This window comes from Apium graveolens, unplaced genomic scaffold (genome assembly GCF_009905375.1).
Source record: "Apium graveolens cultivar Ventura unplaced genomic scaffold, ASM990537v1 ctg6337, whole genome shotgun sequence".
NCBI classification, from domain to species: domain Eukaryota; kingdom Viridiplantae; phylum Streptophyta; class Magnoliopsida; order Apiales; family Apiaceae; genus Apium; species Apium graveolens.
The window spans coordinates 20,938-45,719 of record NW_027419391.1 but is presented as its reverse complement, the minus strand read 5'-3'; the positions used below and the strand labels follow the sequence as shown (position 1 = coordinate 45,719).

The 24,782-nt window shown below is 32.2% G+C and overlaps 4 protein-coding genes across 6 annotated transcripts; 1 reads left to right on the top strand and 3 right to left on the bottom strand.

Moving 5' to 3' along the window:
- Positions 1 to 4,484: 4,484 nt before the first annotated feature.
- Positions 4,485 to 9,144, top strand: LOC141703212 (glutelin type-D 1-like). Of its 2 annotated transcripts, XM_074506794.1 has the most exons (4): positions 4,485 to 5,583; positions 6,977 to 7,195; positions 7,941 to 8,661; positions 8,803 to 9,144. In XM_074506794.1, exons 1-4 carry the CDS (start codon positions 5,565 to 5,567, stop codon positions 8,954 to 8,956), a joined length of 1,113 nt encoding a protein of 370 aa, XP_074362895.1. In that variant the 5' UTR covers positions 4,485 to 5,564; the 3' UTR covers positions 8,957 to 9,144. The 2 variants fall into 2 exon arrangements, with proteins under 2 accessions (XP_074362895.1, XP_074362894.1); XM_074506793.1 differs by lacking the exon at positions 4,485 to 5,583 and having other exon boundaries at positions 6,821 to 7,195.
- A 1,221-nt stretch (positions 9,145 to 10,365) lies between these two features.
- On the bottom strand, positions 10,366 to 11,665 carry LOC141703214 (uncharacterized). Its single transcript, XM_074506797.1, has 2 exons — positions 11,604 to 11,665; positions 10,366 to 11,379 (listed from the first exon to the last, which is right to left on the bottom strand). The coding sequence occupies exons 1-2, from the start codon at positions 11,637 to 11,639 to the stop codon at positions 10,471 to 10,473; spliced, it is 945 nt and encodes a 314-aa protein (XP_074362898.1). The 5' UTR covers positions 11,640 to 11,665; the 3' UTR covers positions 10,366 to 10,470.
- A 7,634-nt stretch (positions 11,666 to 19,299) lies between these two features.
- LOC141703213 (uncharacterized) lies at positions 19,300 to 22,181 on the bottom strand. 2 transcript variants are annotated; one of them, XM_074506796.1, is made up of 9 exons: positions 22,061 to 22,181; positions 21,870 to 21,919; positions 21,670 to 21,717; positions 21,489 to 21,577; positions 21,167 to 21,220; positions 20,548 to 20,615; positions 20,382 to 20,428; positions 20,200 to 20,297; positions 19,300 to 19,886 (listed from the first exon to the last, which is right to left on the bottom strand). In XM_074506796.1, exons 1-9 carry the CDS (start codon positions 22,117 to 22,119, stop codon positions 19,782 to 19,784), a joined length of 618 nt encoding a protein of 205 aa, XP_074362897.1. In that variant the 5' UTR covers positions 22,120 to 22,181; the 3' UTR covers positions 19,300 to 19,781. The 2 variants fall into 2 exon arrangements, with proteins under 2 accessions (XP_074362897.1, XP_074362896.1); XM_074506795.1 differs by having other exon boundaries at positions 19,305 to 19,886; positions 21,834 to 21,919; positions 22,061 to 22,175.
- Positions 22,182 to 22,899: 718 nt separating this feature from the next.
- On the bottom strand, positions 22,900 to 24,369 carry LOC141703210 (transcription factor MYB59-like). Its single transcript, XM_074506791.1, has 3 exons — positions 24,190 to 24,369; positions 23,958 to 24,087; positions 22,900 to 23,713 (listed from the first exon to the last, which is right to left on the bottom strand). The coding sequence occupies exons 1-3, from the start codon at positions 24,296 to 24,298 to the stop codon at positions 23,230 to 23,232; spliced, it is 723 nt and encodes a 240-aa protein (XP_074362892.1). The 5' UTR covers positions 24,299 to 24,369; the 3' UTR covers positions 22,900 to 23,229.
- Positions 24,370 to 24,782: the final 413 nt, after the last annotated feature.

Genomic DNA, 24,782 nt, shown 5'->3' with positions numbered 1-24,782 from the left:
CTGAAGAATCAAGCTTCTCATCAAAATCAACTCAATGAGATCCAATCCTCAGTGGAATTGCTTGTCTTTCTTCTTTTACCTGCTGATGAGTGATGCCAAAAAGGGGGAGAAAGTAATTAAGTCCAAATGCAAAACTGTTAAGACACCGAAGGGAAAGGATGATGGAAAAGATGACCAGGGAAACTCTGGAATGGGTGGAGGTAATGGTCAAGGTAAAGGTTTTTCATCAAGCAAAGCTGGAACTACAAGTCAAAGAACAAGTTCTGATACTGGGAGAAGAATAAGTTCTGATACTGGTAAAAGGATAAGTTCTGATGAACATCTGGAACTTGATGAGGAAATTTCAAGACAGTTATTTCTGAAAGAAAATCCAGGAATGGACTTTGAGAGTCTAAAGGAAGAAGAAGCTAGACTTAAGTTAGAAAAAGTCAACTCCAAATCTAAAGCTTCTGTTGTTGAAAAGAAACTTCCTAAGGCTAAAGGCATTGTGATAAAAGAAAGGAAAAATCCCGAGGCAATTAAAGTCAAATCACAAGTGGAGATAGATCCAAGGTCCAAGGGCAAAGAAAAAGTTGATGAACCTGTAAAGGTTTATGTGCCATTCATGGATGAAGAAATATCTGATGAAGATGCTAGTCTTACTCTGTTCTTCAAGTGAAGAACAGATTAACAGATAATGCTGCAAATTATTTGAAGACTCAAATTCAAAGACCGAAGAAGCTTTACTCTGTAAAGTCTGACAGTACATATTGTCCCAAGTACGGAGATCACAAAGGTGATATTGTCGAGATGAAGCCTAACTCTGCTAAGATTATAACTACTTTTATGGGTTATAAGGCTGTGGAATTCAATCTTGAGTCTGACAAGACATATTTAATCAGACTAGATCAGGATATAAGGAAAGCTAGAATAAATGATCTCAGGGTTGCTATCTTTCAAATTGGTGAAGATACAGTTAAATTGAAGAATGCTAAAAGGAGGATGGTTAATGAACTTGAATATGCTGAGAGATGTTTGTTAAAGAACTATCTCAGAACAACTTCCGATATCAAAGAGATCAGTAATTGAAGCCAAGTCAAAGATCTACAACTGCTTAAATTCTGATGTGTATACAGGCTGAAGCTGTTATCAGACCTTGCGGATGGTAAAGCTACAAGGACTGTAAATTATAGTTATCTAGTCAAATTTTTATGCATTTGTACTTAATGTTTTTGACATCATCAAATATCTGTTAAACTTGTATATTATGCTAATTTATAAGTTGGGGGAGATTGTTAGATATATTTGATAATGTCATGACTAATATGATTTGTGTTTAGTTTTCAGATCTTACTTAACAGGGCAAATTAGTACTTAACTGGAAATCAGTACTTATACTGAAGTCAGAACTTAAGATATCAGAACTTAAGTTGTCAGAACTTAAGTTATCAGGAGATATTTATCAGGAGATAATATTAGGACTTAAGGAGACTTTCAGATAAAGAAGGCGACTGATTGAAAGAAAAGAAGATCAAGACAAACGCAAGAAGAGATATGCATGAAGAAGGAATTCTATGAAGAATAGAATACTTGGAAGAAAAGATAACTAGTTGATATATTTTAGGAAGCAGAATTATATTCCATATCAATTAGAATTTATCTTGTAAGTGTGTAGTATATAAACACAGACATAGGGTTTACACTATATGTGTTATCATAATCGAAGTTATTATTCATTGTAACCCTAGCAACTCTCGTGATAATTTGTTCATCACTGAGAGAGGACAATTCCATATTGTAACAAAGTTTATTGTGTTGAATAAAATCTGTTTTCTGTTGCTTGTGTTCTTATATTCGATTTGATTGTGATAAACACTGTATTCAACCCCCTTTTACAGTGTGTGAGACCTAACAAGTTGCAACAATTAGAATTACTGACAATTTTATCAACATATAAACCCAAGGATATTCAATATGTTTGTGTAAGACTGTAATACGATTCTGGCAGCTCGCGAGCTCGCCCTGCTCGAACTCGTTTTACTAGGCTCGGCTCGTTTCGTAAACAAGCTTGAGTCTAGGTAGAGGTTTCGGTTTGTTTAACTAAACGAGTCGGCTCAATTCGATTCGTGAATTAAATGAACCGGATTCGGTTAGCGTTTTAGACTCGATTTAGTGTAAAATTGATCGAGTCGGTTTTAACGACTCATTTAGCTAATCGAGTCGGCTCGACTCGACTCGTGAAAATTAATGAGTTGAGTTCATGAAGAGGTTTAAACTCGTTTAACTAAACGAGCCGGCTCGATTCAATTAAACTCGGCTCGAATTATACCCGACTCGCACGGACCGAATTACACCTCGATCTTTGTATTTTTCAACCATCTTTTGAACGAGGTTAAGAATAGCATTCAAATTTTGAAAATCAACGTTGGTTATTGTGTCAATCATATAGTTAAAAAGCTGACCTTCAAGTGATTAGAAGACGTATTTGATCAAATTCTAAAGGATAGAATTTTATTCAAAAACTGATAAAAAATTATGTGAATTAAGATATGATAGACAATAAATCAATTTCATATTAAATTCATTATAATTCTATCAAAATTAAAATTAATAGTTTTAAAATGATTTAACTAGAAATGCACGTTCAATATCTATTCCTTTCTTTTTTTGGTCATCCATTCCTAAATTCTACTTTCATTTGTAACTCATAACTTTTTAAAATAAAAAATGTATAACTTTTATTTATAAATGTTATCACTATGAAAGATTTTTGACATTAGAAAATATTAAGTGGGGTGCAATCATTTTTTTGCAAAAATTAAGGGAGGTTATTTTCAATTTTTATAATATTTGAATATATATATATATATATATATATATATATATATATAACTAAATTGAAAATTTAAGGGAGTTGGGATGACCCCAAAGGGACCGTCTATGGATAGGGATACAGGAAAGAATATTTATAATGTTGTTCCTGAAGCAAAAGGTAATTTTTCATTGTACTGGATGCATGATGGCCGACTCGATTGGATCAAATCCAACTAAATTTTAACTGATCCAATGCAATAACTTTAAACTAAACTTTAATTGAATAAAAATAATATTTAAAGTGAACTAAATAAGTTGGGTTATGTACGGTTTTATATGTCCGGGTACACCTCTAACCGACATATTACAATCTGCATTTTTTATTTGGATTAAATATGAATTAGGTAGTTAACTACCTCCAAAAAACTGAAATATGTTACTCATACAAGTTTGATTCAAAAATTAAAGTTATCAGAATTTAAAAATGATAATATAGGATGATAGAGCTGATTTTGGGCTTCAAAATTATTACTAAAACTTTCGATTTGACTCACGAAATTATGATGAAATTTGGCTTTGATTCTCCTTATTTGAATTATTTCTGAGATTTTAAAATTTTAAAATGAAATTTTGTCATTACTCCATAAGACAAATAAAAAGTTTTAATAACCGTATTTAATCTCAAAACGAGTCATATCCTTGCGTGTTAACATTTTCCGATTTCGACTAATTTCATTTTTTATCGTAGGTAACCCGCAGCCGCTATCTTTCAGGTGTGTATTGGGTAAACCCTACAGGCTCACGTAATAGCCTGCAAACCACGTGCTCACGTAATTGCCTACAAACCACGTAAATCAAGGTAAACCGCATTTAAGCGACAGACTCAAAATTCTCCTCCCGTGGGATTCGAACCTGTGATAAAAAGGATATTTATCTCCTTTTTAACCAACTGAGTCTGAGCCGACCTTTGCGGGCGCTAATATCAGTTTTTGACTTTAATAGAATGATCAAACTCAATTGATAATTATTTTAGTCAAAATTATAATGAGTAATTTATTTGAGTTTTTTGAAAAAATTAGTTACTTACTTGATGTTTAATCATTTTTCTATCCGTGATGTCTACTAATAATATGATGTCAAAAGAAAAAGGTGTACTAATATCGGGTTTGGGTAATTGTAGTATTGAATAAATCGAATAAATAAATTGTGGTGTTTTATTGATTATTTCTTTAAAAAATTTTGCAATTTTATTAGAGAAATGAAATACTAACAATGTGCGCCAAATAAGAAGGCATTAATCCCAGGAGCACATGAAATACAGTAAATTTGGTTGTTGATGTAACATTTTCCTGAGTGTTGGCATCTGATTCAAATATTCAATCAACTTTAAATTGATTTCATAAGATCACGTGTTAGTAACCAGCTAATCTAAAACCTCTTATGTTGGAGAAATGCCTAAATATGATCATATATTTAACATTTCCTCTCACTCAAAAGCCCATTTATGGGGTAGAATAGTGGAACACCGGCACTTATCTTTTGGACATTAATTATCTTTAGTGTTCATAATAAATTGTGAAAATGTTGGGGAGACTGGGAATCGAACCTTAATTCTCCTGCCGGTCTAAACACTGATACCATGTTTAGTAACAGTGTGTAAGTTTCAGATTTAGCGAGCAAACCAATTTTAATTAATAGATATGCATGTTTGGTATGGTAGTAATCTATTTGGAAGTGGAGGAACATCAGGCAACGATTACATTACTAATCAATGAAGGCTGGACACTTGAATGTCTTATTTTGCTATATTCTTGTTTATTATCAGTATATTATTTTAGGCCAGGCTTGGCAGATGTCATGATCTGCATGCAAATTCTCCACTGGGTCCTCTTCCACCGGTCTCGCTAAGTATACAAAATTGTTCCGTTTAGTTACAGTTGTAGCTTATAATTAACTACAAAACGTTGATCTGTACCGGTAAGATGATGTGCATTGGTAGCTCTTTGTTTGTTGTATTATTACATAATTTGTAACTGTTTGCAGAATATATAATTTGCGGTGGAGATAGTAATACATTGGGGAATGTGAATTAATAGTATCTTATGTTATGTCTTAATCTATATTTTAATTATTCTTCAATCTCCCTCTCTCTTTATCGCCGAAAAACAAGACCATCGTCGGTTTCGACGGAATCTACGCCTCCACCCCCGTTTCTCCTGTTGTACACAAAACAAAACCCCCAATTTATATAACCTAAATTACTAATACACACTAGATCTATATATCTGTTATTCATGAATTCTTGAAATTGGGTTTGTGTTCTTTTAAACTGTTATCTTGTTTAAGAATTGAAACAAGGGTTTGTGATCATTTTAAGTGGGCTTGATTGATAAGAAATATATTTTATGTGTTATTGTTGAAATGGGTCAGTCATTAGTATATGAGATATTGGAGAAACCTGCTACAAGTTGTATTATTGGTATATGTTGTGCAATTTGGTTTTACATTCAGAAGAAAAATATTGGGTATGTTCATGTGGGCTTGAGTTATGAAACTGCCATTGACGGACATTATTGGAGGATCATAACTTCCGCTTTTTCGCATATCAGTGTTATTCATCTAATTACATGATATGGTTGTGTGCTTTTTTGGTCAAGTTTGTGGTAATTCAAATATTTAGTTTGGAGAGTGATCTACAAGGGAAATATTGAGTTTGAGGCATCAAAAGGAGTGCAAAATGAGAAATAGAAGGGAATTACGACAATGAACCAATGAACGAAATTTTTTACGGTAAGTCCCATGTGAAGAAGGTTATGGGCTGAGGTATTATATCATTGTTTATCGTTGTCTCGCTGTACTTATGTTTATGGATCATTGCTTATCTAGGACACATATTTGTGCACACACACAAATCAGGGGTCTTTTGAGAAAATAGCATCTTCATTCTTTGGAATGAGGGTAAGGCTGCGTATGATATACCCTTCCCAGACACTCTAGGCGGTATTATTGGGTATGATTGATTGATTATGTTATGTCTTAATATTTCTCCTTACCCGAAAGAGCCCATTTTTATTTGGAAGAGTGGCCGGGCTATAATGCTGATCGTCGATTCGCTACTGATGCGTGTGTTGAGCTTAATTAGTTAAAGTTTTTATAAAAATGAACTCGATATGAAGTTAAGTGAAACTGCTCATATTTGGTGTGATAATGTGGGTGCTATGTACTTGTCTAATAATCTTGTGCACTTGTCTACTAATCTAGAATTGTACAATCGAAATAATCTCAATGGAGCCACAGACTTATAGTATATAATTTGTTCTATTCTTATTTAAGGATTGCATGTAGTTATTGAGCATGTAGTTATTGAGGAGGGTGTATTTATTTTACATTTTAAAGTATTGTTAATTTATGAATTTTAAAATATTTTTGTTGATTTTAATTTTTCACGAATTTTGATGGAGTTAATACAAAAATCCTATAGAATTTTGAAGATTGTGTGGAGATTTTAGAAATCCATTAAAATCTCATATAATTTGGAGAGATTTCAAAATATTAAAAATATACTAGCAAATCCCTCAAAATCCACCCCTTTTCAAATAAAAGAAAATTCATAGATTTTTGAATACCATCAGATTTTGATGTATTTTTTAAAATCCAAATCGAATAACATCAAATTTTGATTACTTTTTAAAATCTAAATTGAATATTCTTAAATTTTAAAAGAGTTTTTTCAATTCTCATTGAATACCATCAGATTTTAAAAGATTATTTAAAATCTGAATTGAATACCCCATTATTTTCAAAATCCATAAAAATCCTTTAAAATCTCAATTAATTACCGCCCTCCAAGATAAATTGTGTTTTCCTCGTTTAAAATATCCCTAGCATTGTATGTTTTTTTTACTTATTAGTATGCGATTGTGTTTTCCTTATTTAAGGATTTCCTACTCCATATGTATCATTGGGTAATTAACTATAAAAGGTTGCCAAAGTCATTGTTGTATTCATCTTGCAACAGAAACAATAATCTCCAGTTCTACTCCTATCATTTTAGTTAGTAAAACTCAGTCCCTAATCACCAACAAAACAAGCCATTAGTCTTATATTTTTGAAATGTCTAAGCCAAATTTAAATGTATGTGCAAATCCTTGTCACTTGGTTTTAATATTATGTATGATAATAGGTTCCTGTTATGGTGAGTTAGAGAAAAAGATTGATTTGTCACCTAAGTTTGCCAAGAAAGTGTTCGGAGGGGATGGAGGATATTACTACAGCTGGTTTCCCAATGAGCTGGCCATGCTCGAGAAGGCCAATGTAGGTGCTGCTAAGCTTCGTCTTGAAAAATATGGTTTTTTGCTTCCTCATTATTCGGATTCTCCCAAGGTTGCATATGTTCTACGAGGTACATCAACATGTACTTTTGCTTCTAAATATTTATACACTTTTTTAAATTGCTATGTGTTATGCACTTTGATTTTAACCATTGTACTTTTGTAATTATAGTTCTTGATTTTGTGTATATTTTCGACTTTTTACAGTAAGTGTTTCAGTTAGATCTCCATATTTGTCTCTGCAACTTCATTGTTGCTAAATTTTGCTTCAGATGTTATATTGTTGTGATAATTTAGCAGCAAGAGACTATATCGCGATCCCTAGTGATGAATTATGAAGATGATAAGCTGTCCCCGTTTTGGTGAAAATGATCAGTCATTTTGATTAGGATTTAATTTCAATATAGGTGTCTGACACCTCAATTTCAGCAAACCACTGCAATACTCATATCAGTCTTTTGTATTTGTTCAGAGTGTTTCGGATATTTTAATATTTGTCGACTATATATCTAAACATATTGAATCAATGGATATTAGATCATTTGCAGGATGTATATTTGAGTATTAAAATATTTGAATTTGAATACACTCAAATGAGTAGCTTGTGATACTGCTCTAGATAAATCAAATCAGATACGGCCTATGGGATTAGTATCTGAACTTGAGACGAATCTGAAACTCTGAGTGACTAGTGAAACAACTCTATTAAATGCAAAGCAAAATCAGTGTAGATATCTAGTAATTCTTGCATTGAATCCATGATTTGTCATAAAGTGATTTAATTATGTATTCTGATCTCTACTGCTCTCTCATCAGGCAAAGGAGTTGCTGGCATTGTTCTTCCAGCAAAAGAAGAAAAGGTTCTTCCAATCAAAACAGGGGATGCCATTGCTCTCCCCTTTGGTGTAGTGACATGGTGGTACAACAAAGATGACAGTGAGCTTGAAATTCTTTTCCTGGGAGAAACTTCAAAAGGCCACAAAGTTGGTACCTTCACCAACTTCTTCTTGACTGGCTCAAATGGTATCTTCACAGGTTTCTCAACCGAGTTTGTAGGCAGAGCATGGGACTTGGATCAAAGTGTTGTACGAATGATGGTTCATAATCAAACCAGTAAAGGAATTGTCAAGCTTGGCTCAAGTATAAAGATGACGGAGCCTAGGGAGGAACATCGAGAAGGACTGGTATTGAACTGTCTCGAAGCTCCACTAAATGTTGATGTAAAGAATGGTGGAAGGTCTGTGGTTTTAAACACCACGAACCTGCCTTTGGTTAGTGAAGTCGGCCTCGGTGCTGATCTTGTTAGGTTAGATGGAGGTGCTATGGTCTCTCCAGGTTTTTCCTGTGACTCGGCCTACCAGGTGACTCATATCATTCGTGGGAGTGGCCGTGCACAGATTGTTGGGATTGACGGTAAACGTGTTCTGGAGACAAGGGTTGAGGCCGGGAATTTGTTTATTGTGCCTAGGTTTTTTGTGGTTTCAAAGATTGCTGATCCTGAAGGCCTTGAGTGGTTCTCTATCATGTCCACTCCAGCGTAAGTTTTATATATATTTTTGGTTACTACTCTTCATGCCAAGTATCTCTACAGAAACAACATTTCCACCCTCCTGAACCTGATGGTTTGGTTTCTTTGATTGAGAAGTAATGAATTGTATCATAATTGTGAAAATTGCAGACCCATCTTCACAAATTTAGCGGGAAGCAATGGGGCGTGGAAAGCATTGTCTCCTCGAGTAATACAAGCATCTTTCAATGTGGGTGATGATACAGAGAAGCAATTTCGCTCTAAAAGGGCTTCAGAAGCAGTCTTTTTCCCTCCACCCAAATGAGAATATGCGAAAGTTTCTCAGTTGTTTTTATGTTTTGGAAAGGAAGAATAAACATTATTATTATTATCCTTTACAGGGTAAATTTTCAAAGGTTAAACCTGTATGTTGCTTTCTTTCTGAAACCTCCATTTGAGTTTTACAATAATGTGATGCAAAATATTCAAGGTTAAACTTGTTCGTTGCTTTCTTTCTGAAACCTCCGTTTGAGTTTTACTACAAATATGTGATGCTTGTTACACGTGATATTTAAACATATGGACATTAGGCTACATCACATTCAGATTACAGATTGGTACGTGCTAAATGTTACCTTAGCAATGTTAGTTACCATGTTGCAATGATTACAGAAGTTCAGATACATCTCAGGATCTCAGTTGTGATTTCTAATCTAAGCGATGTTAGCACTATTTATATGTCGGTGTTCATTATTATGTTGTGTTTACTAAACTGTATTTCAAACATTAAGATCTTGCATGAATAATTCAAGTTTTCATCCCAACTTTTTGTTAGCACTAACTAGTTTCAGTCCGCAAGTTAACAGAGAGCGTTCTGATGAAGGATATCTAGGATTAGTTGTATCACTACAGAAGATTAAAAAGTGCCTCATGGAAAGCCAAAGATTCATCAAATCATGTGTATCATATAGAGCTCCAGTAAAGCTGCGTCTGACAGATCCTCAGTGCCCTGGCATTTATATACATAATGGGCAATGTGAGTTGCACTTGAAGACATGCTAGGAAATATGTTTGTTACAAAGTGCAGCCAGACAATAATATAGTCCGATCCCAAGCAACGTCAATATCAAGAAGAAGAAAAAATTCATCTAAGATTAGAACTTTGATGTTTCTAATAAGAATCAAGATATAGGACTAATAATATCAAAGGCAGATACTGACAACATGTTACCTGTCTTTCTGATCATTTTCTTTCCGATCATCATCGCAGACATCTTCTTTTCCCTCTTGCCAATAAACATGATTTTTTCTAATGACCACACAAGGTAACATTTACTTGGTCTTTAATTGAATCATTAGGTGTATTGTTCTTTACTTGTTCCTGTCAACCATTCTGATATTTAGGTACTGTGCGTTAAGAGGATATGAATTCCAATAATTATGAGAAGATTACACTAATCCCTGACACTTGGCCACAAAAGTATCAACTTTGTGCTCAGATTGTTTTTAAAATTAGTATAAAATGGAGTCATCTATAAACTCTACAATTCATAACCTGAATGGTGAAAGAGTCAACATCCTTGCAGTAAAAATAACTACGCATAATACAATTGATCCTCAGCAAGGTTAAAGTAAATTGTCATTGGTTGAAATATACAAATATGTATAGATTAATTGTCAAAATACAGTTTTATCTATGAACACAACAAATTAACAATTCAACTAAGAAGCTATGTCACTCAAACCCAAAACACCTTATACAATTTACACCATCAAAATCAAACTGTTCTGTTCAAACCAAGAAAACTAAAATTTCTCCTCTCTTTTTTTGTTGTGATCTTAGAGGAACCTTTGTCTTTTGATGGTTGGAAAAGAACTATTACCATATGGTCCTGGCGATATCATTCCGCTTCCAGTCCTGAAACATGATCTTGAAGCCACATCTTGAAAATTTAGTACAGAATTAGATGTAACTTGTGAAGAATCACGAGGCATCTCAACGTTTGATTGTGGATTCTTTGGCTTTTGAGTGGACGTTTGGACATCGCGACTTTTGCCTGTCAGCGGATGCATATGAAAGATGTGAAGAGGGGGAGGATTACGCCATGTAGGAAGTGGACCCGATACGAGAAGTGTCTGAATAAGTGGTCCAGCTTGCAGCACAGACTGCAAGAGATTCCCCTTCTGAGGCAAAATTTTTCCTTTGACAAGGTTGTCTATAACTTGATCAGCTTTTGAAGCACCCGAAGGAGGAACAATAGTGGTTGGATTGATGCATTTATAGTCTTGAACATAGGACTGATTGACAATTTTCATCTTGTTACTAATATCACCAGAAGGGCTGCTAATGTTTGATAGTTCTGGGGAGATGACAGGTTCGAAAAACGAACTGACTGGCGAAGAATCGTAAGAGTGGTAAGTGTATGGTTCAGAGAAACTGTTTGATTCAGTTGTGCTTAAGTTGGGTATAATGGGTTTCACCAGGGGGCTCTCAGGGGACACTTGTGGGACAACAGTACTTGTCAAAAAATCAGTATTCAGTGTTGTAGAATTACAGGCCATAATCTTGTTGAGTAGCTTTTGGAGCTGTTGTTTAGCCTCATCTCTTTCCTGTATAACCATCTTGAGTAATTGTAGTGATTGTTTCTCATATTCCTTGTGAATTTTCATTTGTTCGCCTGCTTCTGCTTTTACAGACTCAAGTTCAATACTTGTGTATAAGAGCTGCTGCTTTAGCTCATTAATGCTCTGCCAATTGCCAAACATATTTGTAATTAGTTTAAAGAACATACAGAAAACAAGTAAAGAATGGTGCATAATGCAATATGACAAATTTATAAAACACTCTCTCGCTTCCTTTACGGGATGCAGGGTTCAAACTTTGTCGCGGGTGTGTGAGTGTGTTTAACTATAAATAAAAACATAAATACATGCATTGAAAGAAGAGAGGGGTAACTAAAGATTGAACCAACCTCTTGATAAGTCCATAAGGAAGCCATATTATCCATTCTTGTTGCTCATAAACAGAGAAAATGTCAAGGGGGAAGATTAAAGAGGAATGGATAGTGAGTATTTTATAGACACGACATTGTCAGTATAAGACAAAGAATGACAGTAATGGCTTACCCACATGCTGACAGAATAACTAATCCAGAGCAGAGAAAACTATTTTTGGAATATACAATACTTCCAATTTATTAAAATAATGTACATGCATAATGATATGAAATTTCATTTCTCTCTGTTTCTGTACAGAACAACAGCAAAAAAACTAGATAATGTTTGCAGTACTTCAACTGTTATCTTGCTTCTTTTACATCAGTGAGGAGAGTTTTGGGATAGAATTTTCTTTGGTTCATTGTATTCATCGTGTCTCATTTAATTTCTTTAGTGTTCTTACAACTAATTTATTCCATCGGCCGTCGGAATTAGTGAGATGATAGTGAACAGGAGGGAAATAGAGGCTAAATTAAGCTACTGTGTATATATGACCTTTGCGAGTCCATTGTGCGTGCATGCAGTAGATCCAGTAATTCCGATATGTGTATGTGTATGGGAGATGGTGGCGTTTGGATGGATCATGGTAAACGGAATCTGGAATGGGATGGAGGGTAGGAGAATGGTAATGAAATGAAAAATAGGGGTTATGGTGGGTTTAATTTACCCACAAAAATGGAATAGAGTTCTCATTCCCATTGCTCATTACTTTGACTAAAGTTTCCATATAAAATATTAGTTATGTCTTTATGAACAACAAATAAGTTTGTTATTCTAATAAAATTTGAGTTAATGAAAATTATATATAATTAAAAAGAAAAATTACAATAATCGTATAAATTTATTTATAATATATTTGAATAAAAATTCAAAATAAATTTTTATAATAATTATTTAATATTAAAATTTTGATCTAGACTCGTGTTTCGTAAAAATTATCTACTAGAATGTATGAATCACCAACGTGTGGGCATTTCATAAGATATATGCCTTGTTTTCACCGAGGACCCTCTAAAAATGGAGTATTCCGTCAAGTTAAAAAGGTGTATTTAATCAAGATTTTAAATTTTTTTTTGGAATCTTGAAATCAAGAGATATTCAATTTAAATTTTGAAATCTGAGTATATTCAATTTAAATTTAAAAAAGTATAATGAAATCTGGTGATATTTAATTTTGATTTTTAAAATTTCATCAAAAAATCTGATGGTATTCAAAATTCCGTGGATTTTTTTATATATTCGAAAATGTGATTGATTTTGGTGGGTTTTCTAATTTATTTTTAATCATTTGAAATCTCTTTAAAATACACGAGATTTTGAAAGATTTCTCGAAAACTTCACAAAATCAGCAAGACTCTACAAGATTTTTTTTATCAACTCCATCAAAATTCACCAATGAGTAAAATCAACAAAAATCTTTTAAAAATTCATGCATTATTATCAATCATTTAAAATCTGAAATGAATAAAATTAACTATATCAAATTACTGAGTTCCTAAGTTCAAATTTAGGCAAATGTCACGGTGAATTTATCCTTGAAAGGTTAAGAAATTAATCTCATTCTTTATATTTAAAAAACTCATAGCCATAGTAATTTTTTAAAAAGTTAAGAAATTGATCTTGTTCATTATTTTCAAGAAACTCATAAGCTCAGTGATTTCTTGAGAAGTTAAGAAATTGATCTCCTTTAATTTCAAGAAACTCCATACCTAATATTTCTTCTTTATTCATCTTAACTATGACAGAGCGTTAAAAAAATAAAGAAATTAAATTATGTTAAGAAATAAAGAAATTAATTCTTAATTTTTTTGAAAAATATTAACGCATTACACATGGTCATGGCAGAGGAGGGCTCGTTTAGTCGTTTATAAAAAGCACATCAATACAAATTGAACTTGAACTTGCTCTACACTATCTTGCTTGACTGATAACTGCCACAGACCGTCTCTGCGCCATGTTCACCAGGATTTATTGGTTCTAACTTCTAAGAATAAGCCGATAATAACTAAGAACGAATAACGCTTGTGTGTTATATACAACAAAGACCAGGAGACAAAAGTGAAATGAATTTCACAGCATTATCTTTGTATAGGGGGTCGGTGTCTTAGGTTATCATGCATGTGAGCTTCCCACAAAACCTGATTTAAGATAATAACAAGAATCATTATTTTATCATTCACTTCATGTTAGGACTAGCTAATAGACAAACTTAGTATATATTTGTAGCAGCACACGGTTTTAGCTAGCCCTCACCAAACCAAGTGGGTTATGTCTGGTTTATTTCTTTATAAATAACATAGACATATTATATTTTATGATTAATTATATATTTTAAATTGAATACATTAAGTGATTGTTTGGTTGAGAAGAAGACGTAGATTAAGTCCTTATGGGGTTGATTAATAATTCATGATGTAAAAAGTATTTTGTTCGGCGTCTTAATGAATTTGTTTAATTTTAAATATAATTAAAAACTCAATTGCTTTCTAATATGATGTATTAAAATAAATTATAGATTGAAATTAAGTTCTTATACAACTTATAAAAAAATTAATAAAGATGTAAATGATTGATAAAATATAATACAATTAAATTGTAATTTAATATTTTTTAAGAAATTAAAATATGACTAACTCACATTAAATAAAAATAATTATAAATTTATTTAAAAATTAAATATTATATCATATTTGAAATATGTGTATACTTAACTATATTAATAAAGTTGAAATAATAAAATTAAATGTGATGTCTTATGCCCATTATCTAAATTCAAGATTTCAAGTTTGAGTTTTGTTTAATAAAAATTAGCAATCAAACATCATTTATGAAATTGAAATAAACATGTTAATTATCAAATAGGCCACTTACTGGTCTAAATGTATCAAGTGAGTCACTAGTTACAAAAGGGATTCAAATGAGTCACTAGTTACAAAAGGGATTCAAATGAGTCACTCATTTGAAAATTTGTATCAAAAATATCACTCAATCGTTAGTCGAAATTCTAAAAGTATTATATATTTGGTTTCACACATTTTTTATGAATGATATTACATACAAATGAAATATTTTGAGTTATAGTATTTTAAATAATATTTTTAGATTTTTAAAAATTTGTCTACTATTTATTTTTATTTAAATCAAATAAAACAATCAAAAAATTAAAAATAAATAGTTTATAAAATTTTAAAAATCTAACAATATTATCTAAAATAGTAGAATTCAGAATCTTTTATTTGGATGTAATTCATAAAAAAATGTACGAAACTCAATATATAATACTTTTAAGAATTTCGACTAACGATGAAGTGATATTTTTGATATAAATTGTTAAATGAGTGACTCATTTGATTCCTTTTTATAATCAGTGACTCATTTGGATATAGTAAATGACCTAATTGATAATTAACTCAATGAAAATGTGTTGAACCAAACTATGTGAGGTGTTTTGTATTGATTAATTGTAATTTTAGATTTAGACTATATATATTATATATTTAATAGTAAACTTATAATTAATGAAATTGTAATGAATTATAAAATTAAATAATCAGATAATATTCCATATTTAGCAGTCATTTTTAAAGTTTATTCAAACTTTAATAAAGATTTACAAAATTGAGATTTTCGAGTTCAAATTTAAAGATTTTAACTTTAATATCAGAAAATTTGTTTTTTTTTTAAAAAGTAATTACACATTTATATAGGGGCTATTTCAATCGAAACCAATTTTTAAATAGAAACTAGAAACCAAATATAATATTTTTAAAATTACTTCGAAATGTAACGCATATGCTATGCAAATCGATCGTTGAGATATGAAGAAAAATACAGTGAAGTTTGATTTTAAAAAAAATTATGGTTTGACGGGAAAAAACAAATTAAAAACGGAGGAGAAAAGCTGCAATTGTGTGTTAGTGAGTGTAGATTATTTGGGTGTGATGCTTTTATATCTAATGGCTTATATTAGTTCCTAATTTCTATTTTAAATTTAGTTTGTATTTGATCATGACCCTATATATATATACTAAATTAATATTTCATTTACATATATTCCCTCCGTCCCTCCCAAATATTTACATTTGTGTTGGGCACGGAGTTTAAGAAAAATGATAAAAGAGTGTGACCGATTAATATTATACTCCCTTCGTCCCAATTTATCTGTCATGTTTGACTTTTTGCGGTCAAATTGACTAAATTTTGATTGAAAATTTCATATAGTATATAATCAAAAAAATAATTATAAAAACTATATCATAAGAAAATACACATAATCTACTTTAATACGTATTCTTCGTTTTTTCAAAATAATGAAAGATTGATGTTTAATTTACGATCAAAGTTGAGTCAATTTGAACATAAATGTCAAATAGATAAATTGGGACGTAGGGAGTATGTATAAAGTGGGTATAGTGGAGAGAAATAGTGAATGTAGTTATTTTAAAAATTATAAAAAAATTTCTATTTTTAAAATTTTTTGAAATGTAAACTATTAAAAGGGAAATCTTAAAAAGAAGGGAGTATAATTTAGTGCTAATAAATTGTAAGGAGAATCTAATGTGTGAACTCCTCAGCTAGGACCTGGACTGGACGGCTTCATTTCTTATATTTATGTTTATACATAACTTAATCCTAAAAAAATGAACACATTATAAACTAATAAATCCTTCTTTAGGTTATGAATAGTGATTCCTGTTGAAGTATCAGATGATTAATCAACAATGTAATCTTTCTTTGAAGGGTTCAATTATATTTAATTAAACTATAAAGAGACAAGTTTGCGAACTTAAATATTGTCACTTTATAAATATAAAATTGGTGCATTAAAATGAAAAATAATATATATTAGCAACCGATACAATGTATCCAGCACTTCCTGGATGTAGTATATTAAACGTGTACACAAATCTAGCATCTATTCCTCTACAATAACAAATGTTCTTTTATATCAATTCTGAGGTGGTTATTATAATCTAACCAGCCAGGATATGTGATTAGTGTTCGACAAACGTAAATGTCAACTATTTAAGTGGTATTTTAGAAAAAGCTGTGACGATTACAATATTTAATTAGGATTAATATTATATTCAGAGGATTAGTATACAGTCTCTAATCAAACGGTGCCACAAGTCACTTCACTATTTGCAGGGAATCTATAAGTGTTTGGATTGTAAATAAAATAGGGGACAAGTATTAAAATTTAAAACAATTGAGTTTTGTGAAAAATATGAAGAGCTAGTTTTTCATACTTATTAATAAAACTGATTCTTTAAAAAAAATGATCCCACAATTAAATATTAATATGTTATGATTTACGTGATGGCCTGTTTGGGAAATTGATTTTATTTAAAATTATGAATTTAATCAAATAAGTTGTTTGTGAATTTAGATTTGAATTTCATTTGAAATCAATTAACATTCAAATATAAGTATAAACATTAAAATTTGAAATGACAAATTCTGAAATCACCAATTTAGGTAAATTATTTGTTTTAAAACAAAAAGTAACTAATTGTTAACCACCCCTAAAAACAAAGTGTGAAGGTGTATTATATTAGGGGCGGAGGGTCAGAGATGTGGAACTTAAAAAACGGGGGTTGTTGCGCGGCGGCACATGGGGGCATTAGGTAAAAAAAGGCATGTGGCATACGCATGTATTTACGGCGACACTTGTACGCTCCAGACGCGTGGTGTAGTAGAATTTCGAGTGTTTTGTTGTTGGACATCAGCATGATGCATTGCACATGTGAGTGCTTGGTAAGGAAGACGGAATGGTTAGTAGAGTATACCACATTTGAGTTCTGACATGCTAACATTGAAATTTGTGAGGGAGAAATACTATCTGATCCGTGAACATATATATATATATACTCGACTCATAAATTTATTGCAAGGTGAATGATAGTGTGCAATGCATACAACTGCTGCTCAGGAGGACTTAGGGTTGAGGTCTTGAGGACATGTAGTTTCTCCCTGTGCTGTAAAATATGTTGATATACGCTTCGATAAACGACTTTGATGTGGTTGCAGTCATGCCTTGTACACAGTGGCGGAGAGCCGAAAATATTTTCTTCAAACATTATAACAACTACTAGTTTATAATAAAAAATAGTATGTTTCACATATTTTACAAGTCATACTTGTATTCTTGAGTTCATATTAAAATATATACTAATTATTTAGTTTCATGGATGAAAACTTTTTGAATCAAATTAGAGGTTTGATGGATACTAGTATTTTATAATTAGCTTTTCATTCCCAAAAAATTAATTTTGAAAAAGTTATTACGATGATCTTTTTCAACTAAACAGTACGAAAAACTAAATAATATATCTATTTATTTACTAAATAGTTTTATTCGAAACATAATAATCAAAATAACTAATTTAATTATTTTAAATCACTATAACGAGTTAACCGGCTAATGCCGAACATGACCTTATATATAAATATAATGAAAAAATAAAAAAATCTAGTGGGTCCGGTGCCCCCACCAGCCCTTCTCTCCCTCCGCCACTGCTTGTACAGTTATGCGCAACACAGGGCAGTGACGGAACTAAAGGGGCTAGCGTCGGCCGGATATCCTAGCTTCATAAATTGATAAAGATTTTTTCAAACATTCATCTTTATTAATAATTGAGTTAGTTGCACTTTATAACTCATATCTTTTATTTAAAATCAAAACAGTATATATACTTTGTAAAATACAGTTTGCAACCTTAACTTTCAATATCAACTACAACATGTCTTGCTGTTATAAAATTGAAATTAAAATGTTAATATTAATAACTAAAATTTCAAATTAATTAAAATATTTATTTTAGTGCAATTTTTACACGGAAAAAAAATTATAGCTATTTTCTATTAGTAATACTTTAAATTAATCATAATGCTAAATACTTAAAATATATTTATTAAGCAAAATATATGTTTATATATATAATCATAAAGTTTCTAAATATATCTATATTTTAAAATTTTAAAAATTATACCGAGTAATAAAATAATTGATATTAATATTATTTTTATAATTTGAACTAAATGTCTGTTTAATTTAAAAAAAATTAAAATTATTATTTAAATATTTTACTGAATTTCAATTTTACCCTCCACAATATAAATATTTTTAACAAAATGGTTAAAAGGATGCATATTGTATTTGATATCTAAAACTAGGGGTTGCAAACTGTATTTTTGAAAGTAAATATATAGTTTTGTTATTTAATGAAAGGTAGGTGTTGGAAAATGCAATTAACTCTTAATAATTTATCTTAACTTTTATAATTAGCAATAAATATTTTCTCACTGACTACTATTTTTCAGTAGAAAAATTGGTCATCTCTCTGGCTGCTCAGCCTTTTGGTATTTAACGAGGGTTGGCTCAAGAAGCTTAATTTGTCGAATTTTGACCATTGATATGATCGTTAATGTTGGATTAGTCTTTCTTGTATATAGGCTTTTTTCAGGTTGCTTTTTCTTTTTTTGAAGTTTTGATCTCACTTGTGGCATTGTGGGCATAGGTGCCAACAGTTTGGCATACTGTACGAGTTATTGCTACTTGAAATAAGAATATGGCTCTGTTGCTGGTAGTGTGTAGAAACAAATAACAACCAAATAACCAATCGCTTGAGAGATTTGTCTAGTTAAAAAGATAGATTTAGTAGGGTACAACTAAATCTTGCCAACACAAAAGCCAAAATAGAGAAGCTATCTATAACATCTTTTGTTTCCCCACTTATATGATCAAGGAGACTATATAACAGTAGTACTAGCATTACTGAGGGCAAATATCTTTGTAGTGATATTGCTCAGAAACTCACACATCAGTCCCTCTCACTTTGATTTCTACACTGCCATAATTACTTAGTAGAGTAAAACTATTTAGTTGCTCTAAATTTTACTTAGGGAGTAAAGCAAAGTAAAAGGTATATAACAGATAACAGCAATCCAGGTTCCGATTGGTAATGCTACTAGCAAGATTATTGAGCAGTGTCGTAAGATACAATGGCACAACTGAACCTGTTTTATTAATAAGCTAACAAGAGCTAGGTGACACGTCAACATATCCTCGCAATATCATTGCCAACTACTGATGACAGACTTGTAAAACTATGAAACTGCCTTTTTAGAAGAGCCTAACTCTCCTTAAACTTTCAGGTAACCTTCTTCATCTGGTATTTGCCCAACTTTGTTCGTCGTTGCTTGAACATATGCAGGTACATTTTGGGGAAAACAAATGGGTACACACAAATCATAACCTGTTTCAGAAGTTTAGAAGATAACTTTAGGACGGACATCCAAAGAAATGAAAATAGTTCTGATATATCAACCAATGAACCACTTCTCCTAACAGGTTAACACCTGATGGTCTTACAAGAGTTGGAAACTTAACATAGTAACAGAGTTTAACTCTCCTAGAAGCTTAAAATGTTAAAAGAAGTACCATCATATGGATCATATATTATAAAAAGATTCAGTAGCAAAAGATTGAAATCGATCTTTATGTATATCTCTATATAATAATTCTAAATCATCAACCAGGTCCTATTCGAAGACAGACACCGTGCATACCAGAACGAATCCTGAATAGCTAAAAGGGAGGTAAGCAAAAAATCCTGCATAGAGGTTCTTCTTCTTTATAAATGGAAGCGCTTTGTACATGAGCCACACTGAAAATTGTCAAACAACACAATACGTCAAGGACTAGAAAAATGGTTTAACCTAAAACATAATTTTTTTATTTGAACACTTACATTCACTGACAAATCCAGTAGGATATAGCACAATGAACAAAGTGTACCTGTATCAAGTAGAAAGTTCCAGTCAATCTATGTTAACTTGAAAAAACTTCACTTAGACTAGCAAGTCGCAACTAGAAAGGGTACAATAAATGTGCATTCTCTAACAAAAATGTCAAACCTGAGGTAGGTGAGGATAAGTGGTGATGTACCGAAGCAATTCAAAGCATAATTTGGGTACCTTACAACCTGTTATATGAATCAGTTACCAGATCAAGGTAATGTTGTTGATACGTAACTGAAAAGAATTATCAGGATAAAAATGCCCCTAGTGGTGTGTGATTCCTCTAAAGAAAATGGGAATTGCAGTTGCACTTTCACAGAACAATAGAGATATTAACAGAGAACAAGTTTTTCGTCTTTTGAACTGAATAGCAGATATATACCAGCTGAATATGCACTTTTGATAGTCTGATTTACTGATAATAACTGCCTTTACAGTGGCAAACCATGCATAGCATTTTACGCATTCTATCTTGTTCAGTGTTGCATTTAGATTTTTCATATATTTCTTCATAGCATTTAAGGGAAATGAAATCTTGTTGCAGTAGTCTAGATTGACATTAATCTTGATATGAACCAAAACAAATAGCAGAACTCTTCATCTAAAGTTCTTAAAGGTACCACATAGCAAATAACGTCAACCAGATTTGCTTATTGATTATAATCAAATTAAAAATAGATTATCAATTTAAACATACAATCCCCAGTAGAGTGGGAGGGAGGGAGGGAGATGCTACCTCAGTGATGGACCATGCAACAAATATTATGAAAATGGATGTATTCTCCTGGACCTACATACAGAAACAGAAATAACAATTGATGGTAAGCATTGGTCTATTGATAACAATCTAATCCCACGAATAGTTGGCCTTGATCGCTATCAATCCTATAAATTGCCATGATCGATAATCAAATGTTCTGCTGCTCGAAATCATGGCAGACACATAATTTGATACTGTTTCCCATAATCAAATGCAGATATCAGAACTAATATTAATTCTACAACCTAAAATATTTATCCTAAATGGTTGAATTCATATATTGCATAATTGTTAAAACCTCTTCAACTCCATGAGCAACTGCTACAACACAATGAGTCCTTCCTATCCATTGCAACAGCGGAAACAGCACACCATTTGGAACAATCCCTGATTTTCGAAGCATTGGATATGAGAGCTCGCAGATGTATATCATAATTAGTATCAGTACAGTAATCAACAAAACCTTTATAATTACCTACCTATAGCTCCGTGGATAGTTTCCAATAGTGCAAGGGTTTGGAGCAAACCTATAATAATATTAAAGATACAGGAATTATACTCTCCAATGAACAAACAATAAGATATAGTTATATATGCTGACCTGACACTCATATTTATCAAGTGAAAAAAAAATCCAACTTACAAATTAGTTCTCCTGCAGAAGCATAAGCGCTGGTACCTGATTTGGTGCAGATGAAACTGCTCAAGACTTTTACTAAAGAAATTGCCCTGTCAGAGAATCAGAAAAACATTAACACAGTAATTTAACTCCAACTCTGTAATGCATACATTACAACTTACGAGTCAGATAACAGATAATTAAATAGAAGACATGAATATGTACAAACGTAAAGAGTGGGAAAAATATACCATCCGAAAGCCTGAAGCAAATTGTAAAGGAAGAGATAAAGATTCAAGAGCTGAGACATTTTTGTTCTTGTGTGTATCGACTGTCGAATGTAACGGGCTGAGGGACCTATTTATATTTGATGGTAAATAAAGTTGCTGCACCAAAAAGATGAATAAGTAAATGATATAGTAAATGTTACCATGTGTTAGCTTATGTAGTTTGGTTCAGTTCTATTAATTACCTATGGTCCCCTGCTCAATATAGCAAAATTGCACAATTAGCAAACAGGAATTCAATACTGCACTTCCAGTTTGAAGCCTGCATGCTCCATTATTACTGTAGTCCAATATGTTACTTTCTTTTAATCAGTACAATCTTCCTATATTTAGGCACAATAACATCTATGAACCGGAAATATTGATTCACCAAAAGAACTTGACAGACAAGTGCTGGTTAGCCTGGTTGTTGAGTTGGAAGCTTAAGATGCAAGTCGACAAACTTTGAAGCTTAAAGGTTGTAGAGTAACTCGTCAGAACCCCCACGGCCAAGTTAAAAATGACTTTAGTTTACTATTCAGGAGCTGATGTTTAGTTCTTAGGTTTCTGACTTCCCGTTTAGATCCGTTCTAATTTGAAACTAAGCCTACATTCATAAAGAAAAAACCATTTCTTTATGAATGTAGGCTTAAAGTTCTTAGTTTTCCATTGGCTAAAGTTGCTGATTCCTTATTCATTGGTTCAAGTTGGTGAAACCAACTCCCAAATTAAAACCATTTCTTTCTTTTTCTATTTTTTGTAATTTAGCTTGATTGGATGCTTATTTCAGTTTTATCATTCATTACCTTGTTATTTGTCTTGGCATTGCAGATTTGTTATATTTGACTTATAAAGATACATGAAATCCAATGACAATAGCCAAAGGAAATTTTGATACGGTAAAGCACACATATATACCACAGATTAGAGCAACAAAGTTACTACTAACTAGTCTCCTCTCGGAACACTATTCCTATGATACTTGTAAAAACTGGGAGCAGAAACGTAGTAAAAGCAGAGTTATTAGAGCCTAGATGATCAATGCTGAGTCCAGCTAGCACACAAACTCCAGGCTATATACAATGGAGTTTCGACATTATTTTTAAAGGCTAGGACGATGAAAGTCTCTAGTAACGAATGAAAGAACCAGTCAATTAGCCTGCAAAAAACCCAACGCCGTCTTGTCCAAACAAGGAATGAAATGGTTCACTTGTAGGAACAATCATGTTAGTATCTTTTTCTTGATCAGTGATCCAGAGTGAGTCAGGACAATAATCCCAGATTGGAGAGGTTAAGGTTGGACAAACTGGCGTGATTGCATCATCATCAGAAGAAACAATGTCCTTCCATATTTCGTCCATAGTATAGTCACCCTTCTTGATCTCTTTTGCATGATTAAGTGATCCCTTGGTGAGTAGTCCCCCAGTATCAAAGAAGTCCCTCTCATTAGTGTCCTTGATTTTCTTCGAATTCACCGTGTAGGATGAGGAATATGAAGAATCATGTGATGCTGAAGTAGATGGAGATGACAAGTTAGTCCTCTTCTTCTCTTGACCCTTTTTCCTCATATAAGTTCTCCAGTAATTCTTGATCTCATTGTCGGTTCTCCCAGGTAACTTCCTAGCAATTCTTGACCATCTGCACAAAGGCACATCATTCTTATCACATAACATCAACAAAGCAGAACAAAAATACAAAAAAATAATTTGTCACAATAATACAAATCACTAGTCGCACTACTACAAATCGTAATAATTCCTACAAAATCAATAGTCGCGACACTACAAATCATAATAATTCCTACAGATTCACTAGTTCGTAGGCTAAAATAGTTTGCACCCTGTAAACATAATTAAAAAAATTTGTATGTGTTCCAACAAACCTATTTCCCCACTTGTTATGAAGTTCGAGCACACGGCGTTCTTCATAAGAAGACATCTTGCCATGTTTGAGACCGGGATGAAGGTAATTAACCCAACGTAACCTGCAACTTTTACCTGTTCTTTTCAAACCTAAAACAAATTAAGCCATAGAGTTAATTGTTGTTCTTCTAAAATTAATGTACATGCCCAAATAAGCCTACCTCTATTACTTGTCTCCCGCCACCTTCAAACCTGAAACTTTGGCTATGAAATCCCAACGTCGATCTCCGTATAAATTCACGTACAAAACAAGATGAACATCTTCTTGTTCAGTCCATGGCCCCTTTCTCATCTCTTCCATTTTTTGCAGATTAATTGTATGGCCTTCTCTTTGTACTTAACCTTTAACAAGAAGCTGCACTGTATGCAAACTTGTGAGTTCATTGCTATTATTTATATTGCAAAAAAAGTATGGTAATAGTTAAATTTCTGTGTTACACATTGCGAAAATTGAATCCTGACCGTACGTGTGGTGCGCGCATGCTAACTTGGTGATTGGATGCTTAGTAAATCAATGTGCAAATGATGTAAGCCCATTATATGATGGTAATAAACTAGTGTCGATAAGTGGTTAATATAACGATCATCCTTTCATATCTTGCTCTCCATGTAAGCTTAAATTAGATATATGCCACTAACTTCACCAACGAATATAATATGCACGCACATAAACATACTGTTAGTGCCGATTGATACTGTACAGATATATTCTTACATATTTTACTGATTTAATATTTGTATCTTTGTATGTTTGTGAATGTGCTGTGTTGTGTGTGCATTAAGAT

What these genes read in the sequence shown, in the direction of transcription:
- LOC141703212 (XM_074506793.1), top strand. Translation starts at nt 6,907, where the DNA reads ATGTCTAAGCCAAATTTAAATGTATGTGCAAATCCTTGTCACTTGGTT. An exon ending in GGTTGCATATGTTCTACGAG is followed by an intron (nt 7,196 to 7,940) that starts GTACATCAACAT and finishes CTCTCTCATCAG; the next exon opens with GCAAAGGAGTTGCTGGCATT. An exon ending in TCTATCATGTCCACTCCAGC is followed by an intron (nt 8,662 to 8,802) that starts GTAAGTTTTATA and finishes TGAAAATTGCAG; the next exon opens with ACCCATCTTCACAAATTTAG.
- LOC141703210 (XM_074506791.1), bottom strand. Translation starts at nt 24,298, where the DNA reads ATGGAAGAGATGAGAAAGGGGCCATGGACTGAACAAGAAGATGTTCAT. An exon ending in TTTCATAGCCAAAGTTTCAG is followed by an intron (nt 24,088 to 24,189) that starts GTTTGAAGGTGG and finishes AATTTGTTTTAG; the next exon opens with GTTTGAAAAGAACAGGTAAA. An exon ending in CATAACAAGTGGGGAAATAG is followed by an intron (nt 23,714 to 23,957) that starts GTTTGTTGGAAC and finishes GCCTTTGTGCAG; the next exon opens with ATGGTCAAGAATTGCTAGGA.
- LOC141703214 (XM_074506797.1), bottom strand. Translation starts at nt 11,639, where the DNA reads ATGGATAATATGGCTTCCTTATGGACTTATCAAGAG. An exon ending in CCTTATGGACTTATCAAGAG is followed by an intron (nt 11,380 to 11,603) that starts GTTGGTTCAATC and finishes GGCAATTGGCAG; the next exon opens with AGCATTAATGAGCTAAAGCA.
- LOC141703213 (XM_074506795.1), bottom strand. Translation starts at nt 22,119, where the DNA reads ATGTCTCAGCTCTTGAATCTTTATCTCTTCCTTTACAATTTGCTTCAG. An exon ending in CTTATCCTCACCTACCTCAG is followed by an intron (nt 20,429 to 20,547) that starts GTTTGACATTTT and finishes TACTTGATACAG; the next exon opens with GTACACTTTGTTCATTGTGC. An exon ending in TACTGGATTTGTCAGTGAAT is followed by an intron (nt 20,298 to 20,381) that starts GTAAGTGTTCAA and finishes GACAATTTTCAG; the next exon opens with TGTGGCTCATGTACAAAGCG.